General features: G+C 32.9%; 1 protein-coding gene across 1 annotated transcript; it reads left to right on the top strand.

Moving 5' to 3' along the window:
* Positions 1 to 3,496: 3,496 nt before the first annotated feature.
* On the top strand, positions 3,497 to 6,095 carry LOC109187181 (protein transport protein SEC13 homolog B-like). Its single transcript, XM_019337302.1, has 2 exons — positions 3,497 to 3,693; positions 4,796 to 6,095. Exon 2 carries the CDS (start codon positions 4,838 to 4,840, stop codon positions 5,744 to 5,746), a length of 909 nt encoding a protein of 302 aa, XP_019192847.1. The 5' UTR covers positions 3,497 to 3,693; positions 4,796 to 4,837; the 3' UTR covers positions 5,747 to 6,095.
* Positions 6,096 to 7,214: the final 1,119 nt, after the last annotated feature.

Here is a 7,214-nt window from a genome sequence, read left to right as displayed (position 1 = left end):
ATGGATGTAACCATGCATAGTATTATTATGGGTGATGGAACTGAAATGAAATGGTGTTCATTTGGCAGCTAGCATATCAATATATCATATCATATTATATTTTTCTGTATGCATTTTAATTTATTTATTTTGAAAATGCTGCTACAAGAACATGATTGATTAAAGGGAAAAGCAGTCTTGTGAAGTTTATTTTATTTTTTCCCCTTATTTTTCTTTTAATTTTATCTTTGTTTTGCTTTTGCTACGACGATATACCATTTTTTGAATTTCGGATACAGATATGAGTTGGCATATGCTTCCAGAGATATAAATTGTTTATATTATTAATTGAAGCATGAAATTAAATAGGTCGAACTCCAGCAATATAACTTGAACTCGAGTTCGAGCTCAAAAATTGGAACCAATCGAGTCGATCTTCAACTCGAGCTCGTACACTCGATCCAATCGAGTCAAGTTCGACTTGACTCGTTTGCAAGCCTAATATTGCCAACTTTGTTCAAATTAGATCAGATATTTTTTAGATCAAATACATATATTTTGTATTAAATCTACTAATCTACTAATAATATAATAGTATATATAATATAAATATAATAAGAGTCAATGTTGTTAAGGTAATAATGTGAATTGATAACTTGTTATCATCTTTGATTTATTCATTGTACAATAATAAGATATTTTCAAAGTTACCATCTTTCACTTTTTACTTTTTCATTTATGTACAAATTTTAGTAACGGAATATTCTATTAACTATTTTGTTTTAATATGAACTAGTATTTGCACCCGTGCGATGCACGGAATTGAATTGTTGTAATATATTAAGAAGGGAAAATGACACTTTTTTCCCCTGAGTTATATACCTATAGCATTTTTTCCCCCTAAGTTATTGAAGTGGCTGTTTTTCCCCTTGAAATGTTAAATGGACATATTTACCCTTAAATTAAATATTTAATTTATTTTTTTCTCCAACAAATTATGACCATAATTTGGTTCAAACTAAACAAACACTATAGCAACCAAACCGAAATATTCCAATTACAATTTAGAATCGAAATTCGATATTAGAGTTTATTAAAATCGTGAACCGGAACGGACGGTTCATGTTCCGAAAAAAAATAAAATACATTTATTGTTGAATTTAGACTATTTTAAAATAAAAAATAAAATTTTAAAATAAAGACGGTTCAAAACCACGAATCAGATCCGGAACCGCCGGTTCACGGTTCAAGATTCAATTTTTTGATACATAATTTTAATAAATTGACATTTAAATATTGGGTTCTAGATCTGAATTATAACCGTAAACTATTAATTCGATTGCTTTAGTATCCGGTTCAATTCAAATCGAACCGTGGTCATCCCTACGTATACGCAATAATTTGTTGGAGTAGTAAAATAAATAAAATGTTTACTTTAAGGGTATAAATGTCAATTTAATATATCAGGGGGAAAAAAGCACCACTTTTAGAATAATTGAGGGGGCTAATGTGCTTACCTAAATAATTGAGGGAGAAAAGGTGCTATAAGTATATAACTCAGGGGTAAAAAGTGCCATTTTCCCTATTAAGAATATTTAAATCGATAAAGAATTCATTTCACCAGAGGTTGCTTATCTTTCCTGACAATTTCAAATTTAATCCTAGACTATAGTTATTAATTATTACGATTTATTCTATGTTATAATTCTTACGTTAATATTCTTACTATTATTATTAACACTTAATTACTTTTAAATATTATTTTTACCACTTATATTATTATTATATTATTATTATTATTATTAGTTTCTTTTCAAGTTTTGTTAGTATATGATGGCTGTGAGGCACACAATAATAATATAACCATAATTAAATATTCTTGTATTGTATTCCGTGAGTCACAATAATAATATAACAATAATTAAATATTCTTCAATTCTAATATTCTTCTAGGATTTCTATTACCATCATAAATTATTTCCTAATTTACCATAATTAAATAATTTGACCAATTATAAAGAGAGATTATCAAATAACGCACGGGATAATTTTTTAATTAAAAATTTTAAAAATCCATTAATAAAACATAAGGTTCTCATAGTTTTTTCTTAGAAACTATTTAATAAAGCATTTTTTAAAGAAATTGGTGAGCCAAACCGCCTACGGTAGTTTGCGGTGGATAGATCTCGAAAAAATACGCGATTTCAAAAAAACATTTGGATGGGAAGTTAAAATTCCAGGATTTTGTTATTATATATAGTATAGATGTACAAAGGGAATTGTATTACACTATTTTAAAATTTTAGAATAGAATTTTTACCCAGAATTATTGTATGAATGGGAAAGTAGACATCAATATATTTTATTGAAAAGAGAGATTTTTTAGGAATTGGGAGAGAAGTTAAAATTCCAGGATTTTGTTATTATATATAGTATAGATGTACAAAGGGAATTGTATTACACTATTTTAAAATTTTAGAATATAATTTTTACCCATAATTATTGTACGAGAATGGGAAAGTAGAAATCAATATAATTTATTGGGAAGAGAGATTTTTTAGGAATTGGGCCGGAAGTTAAAATTCCAGGATTTTGTTATTATATATACTCCGTAGTATAGAAGTATAGATGTACAAAGTGAATTGTATTACGCTACTTTAAAATTTTAGAATAGAATTTTTACGTAGAATTATTGTATGAATCGGAAAGTAGAAATCAATATATTTTATTGGGAAGAGAGATTTTTTAGGAATTGGGAGGGAAGTTAACATTCCAAGATTTTGTTATTATATATAGTATAGATAGATGTACAAAGGGAACTGTATTACACTATTTTAAAATTTTTGAATATAATTTTTACCCATAATTATTGTACGAATGGGAAAGTAGAAATCAATATATATTTTTGGGAAGAGAGATTTTTTAGGAATTGGGCGGGAAGTTAAAATTCCAGGATTTTGTTATTATATATAGTATATAGATAGATGTACAAAGGGATCTGTATTATACTATTTTAAAATTTTAAAATATAATTTTTACCCATAATTATTGTACGAATGGGAAAGTAGAAATCAATATATTTTATTGGGAAGAAAGATTTTTTAGGAATTGGACGGGAAGTTGTATTTTGTTATATTTTATTAGGAAGAGAGATTTTTTAGGAATTGGACGGGAAGTTAAAATTCAAGTATTTTGTTATTATATATAGTATAGATATTGTTTGGACATTATTTTTATTCTCGATTATAACTATTTACAACAATACTCATATTTACTACTACTACTACTCCAAGTTGAAAATACTCATTTTGATTATATTGAAAATAATTATTTTTATTTTATATTAATTATTTAATATTTAAAAATTGTACTAAGTTATTCACTTATTTTAATTTTTTGTTTTTGACATTAATTTAATGGTACAATGAGCGCTTATTATAACTAGTTAATAATAATAATTGAAAATATTTAGGTCACAATTAGCTCTCTAATAAAGTAGTGCAGGGACAATGCGACATATTTTAACCCTTTTGTGTGGGACTTGGACTTCTTTGTATCCTAATTAAGCTCGCAGTCTTTGTTATAGGATTTGATTGTCGGCTATAGTTTGCTCTGTGTTCAGGTTTCCCGGGTAGCGACTGTTTCTCCCTCTCCTGTTCGCAGCGTTTTCCTCTGACCTGATCTGCCGATCCCCGGTTACATTCTCTGTTCCAGGTTAACCTCTAATCAATCTTACACTCCAATTCACTTTAAGATCTAGAGAAATTTTCCGGTTACATGATCAATATAGTGAAGATTTCAGATTTATTGATAAACAAATGGTTCTGGATCTCATGAATTCTTTAATTTTATTATTTATTTTAGAAAAAAAGTTTGTGTTTCGTTGTGCATCTGAATTTGTGGGAAATTGCAGTAATTTATACTGTGCTTGGGTAAATTGAAGTTTATTGTTGATTTAATTGGTGTTGCTATGAAGATTTAGCCCGTCCTTATGAGGAATTAAGGCTTTTTGCTAAGAATTTTTTGCATTTTGTGTCTTTGACTTGCATGAAATGCACATATATGGATTGTGAACTTAAGTGGGTTTTGCAGTGTCATATGACACTGTGCCTAACTCTACTTAAAGGAAAAAGTAATGCTGGGCATAGTTGTACAGGGGGATTTAACAATTCTGAGCAAGGAGTTTACTATGAATTTAATTGTTTGCAAAAGGTTATGAACTTTTTTTGGTTCTTACACAACCAGGTAATATTAGTGAGTTTTGTACCATATTTTTATAAATTGAACAGTAGATGTATGAGTTTTAAAGTTCAGCCTGCTCCCTCTTTTTTGTGGTTTTTCTTTTCTTTTTGTGTCAGTATATAATTTGTGCCTAATTGGATTATAGAGAAATTTTCTTTTAAGCATTACTACTCCTTGGTTGAGCTTTTATTGTAAAATGTGTGATGCATCAATGCATATTTATTCTTCCACCAGGAGGAAGCTGGTACTATTGTCAGATATTTTAAAATTTTAGTTAGTGTTTTGATCCTGTTCCATTTCAAAATATTTATGTGTCCAAGATGCAGCATTTTCCTTCTAAAATGTGTGGTTTTCTCAGTTATGTTTTCTAAGTAGCTAGTAAATAAGTTGATTGAATCCATTGCCAATTGGTGCTACAAAGTTGGTGTAATTTTCTGATATTATTCATTACTCAGTATTAGGCTTATTTTGATGTAAAAGCAACATTTTAATATTAGTAAGGTAATAATGTGAGTCTTGTTATTTATCAAAATTGCCATATATATAATGATATAGTTTGGATTTTATATGGCAGGGTGATCATACATTCATACGTAGTAGTGACAAGGAAGGAAAGATGCCTGCACAGAAAATTGAAACAGGGCACAGTGACACAGTTCACGATGTGTCTATGGATTACTATGGAAAACGTGTGGCGACAGCTTCATCTGATGCCTCCATCAAGATAATTGGTGTGAGCAACAACTCTACTTCACAGCACCTTGCTACTCTGGCCGGTCATCATGGTCCAGTTTGGCAGGTTTCATGGGCACACCCTAAATTTGGTTCACTACTGGCTTCCTGTTCATTTGATGGTAAAGTCATTGTTTGGAAGGAAGGGAATCAAAATGAGTGGACACAAGCTCATGTTTTCAATGATCACAAATCTTCAGTTAATTCTATTTCGTGGGCTCCTCATGAACTTGGGCTTTGCTTGGCATGTGGATCATCTGATGGGAACATCTCTGTTTACACCGCGAGGTCAGATGGTGGTTGGGACACTGCAAGAATAGACCAGGCCCATCCTATTGGAGTAACTGCAGTTTCATGGGCACCTTCAATGGCTCCCGGTGCTTTAGTTGGTTCTGGTTTACATGACCCTGTTCAGAAGCTTGCATCAGCTGGGTGTGATAACACTGTGAAGGTGTGGAAGCTTTATAATGGTGTTTGGAAGATGGATTGCTTCCCTGCCCTTCAGATGCACACTAACTGGGTGAGGGATGTTGCGTGGGCACCCAATTTGGGGCTTCCAAAATCAACAATTGCAAGTGCTTCAGAGGATGGTAAAGTTGTGATATGGACTGTGGCAAAAGAAGGAGATCAGTGGGAAGGAAAGGTTTTGTATGACTTTAACACACCCGTTTGGAGGGTCTCATGGTCTTTGACTGGAAACCTGTTAGCCGTAGCTTCTGGGGACAACAATGTCACACTATGGAATGAAGCAGTTGACGGGGAGTGGCAACAGGTCACAACTGTTGACCAATAGACTTCCAGTTAGTCTATATCTCTATCCAAGACATCTTTTGCCGACTTCTCCTTTTCTTTGGCTTATAACAATCCCTTCATTTTTACGACTCTTCATACTGTTTTCCTTCAACTTATATTTTGCCATGCCGTATTTCCGTTATCATATTTCAGGTCAAATACACTCTTTGAAGTTAACATTCTTGTGACTAGGCAGGCCCCTGGACTCTTTTTATTTTGAGTTATTAATTGCAGTATATGTGGTTGTGAGAGATATCTCTTCTGCTCTTTTTTTTCCTCACTTGTATACTGATCCAAAGCTGACTGTTGATAATTCTCTGAGTTTTTATTATTGAATATTCATAGGATTTTAACACAGGAGTATTGGAAGATCAAAGTTAGAGGTTAGCAATCCAAGGCCACAGTGCTAGTTTGCACCTGAGTAACAGGAAAGGTTTTGTTTTTTTTTTTTTTTTTAATGTTGTTCACATTGCCCTATTACTTGCTACCTACAAGCTTGTGGATTGGAGGGCTACGATGCTACATATACATGTCCTTGGATCGTAGATCTATGTGCACTTTGTATGTTTTTTACTTTGAGTTGAGCTTGTGTAGTTGTGTTAGGTACAGGGTATGACCTTCAATGTGTAAAGCGTGATCCCAAGTTCCATACTTCTTACATAATGCATTGTTCATAAATTATATATAGAGTTAATACCAATTGCCACTTGTAGTCCTAGACTTTCGTAATACCATTCATGGTCCTCCGAATTTAGAAATTGACCTGCGGTTGTTCTCTAGTTACTTTCTTTCGTCTACGCCGTCTAAAGTAGGGATAGAATAGTAATTTGCCTTAAAACAAAACATTCTGAAATTAAAAATCACAAATTAGCGTATGAAATGTAAAAATCCTAGACTCGTTGCCCCTCTCCAAAGGTGACGCGGGACACCGCAGCTCTCCTCGGAAGCCCATGTCGATCTCCATCCTGACGAGCCCCTGTTTGAGAATGACCGCGATTGGCCTCACGATTGGACTGGATTAGTGAAGAGAGAAATTGCAACGACGCCGGTGGTTGATCGCTAGTCTCCACTCGTGTAATCGCTGAGGGGAGAATCGAGAATCCAGCGCTACGCAATTCTTCAAGGTAGTGTCGAACGATGTTTTCGTCAGTTTCTGGAGGCTCTGGGGGAGGGTCACCTATCACCATGATCGTCTCGGGAAGGCGGAGACGACCACCAGTTCAGGATGTCGATAAACTGGCTGCCAACGCCGGAAAAGAAATCGAAGATGGATTGGGAAAAATCGCTGATTGTTGCCAGAGAGGAAAGAGTAGAGTTCCATTTATGGGCACTTCGTTGGTTGCAATCATATTACTAGGAGCCTAAAAAAGTGTCATTCAGAGCAGTCAACCCACCAAACTTCATAAGGAAATAAGGGACAGATTAAATGAATTGGCTTATTGTTTGAAAGAAAAACAGACTACCATATA

This window comes from Ipomoea nil, unplaced genomic scaffold (genome assembly GCF_001879475.1).
Source record: "Ipomoea nil cultivar Tokyo-kokei standard unplaced genomic scaffold, Asagao_1.1 scaffold1418, whole genome shotgun sequence".
Taxonomy (NCBI): Eukaryota; Viridiplantae; Streptophyta; class Magnoliopsida; order Solanales; family Convolvulaceae; genus Ipomoea; species Ipomoea nil.
Note: the sequence above shows the minus strand (reverse complement) of the source record. Positions and strands in the feature narration are given on the sequence as shown.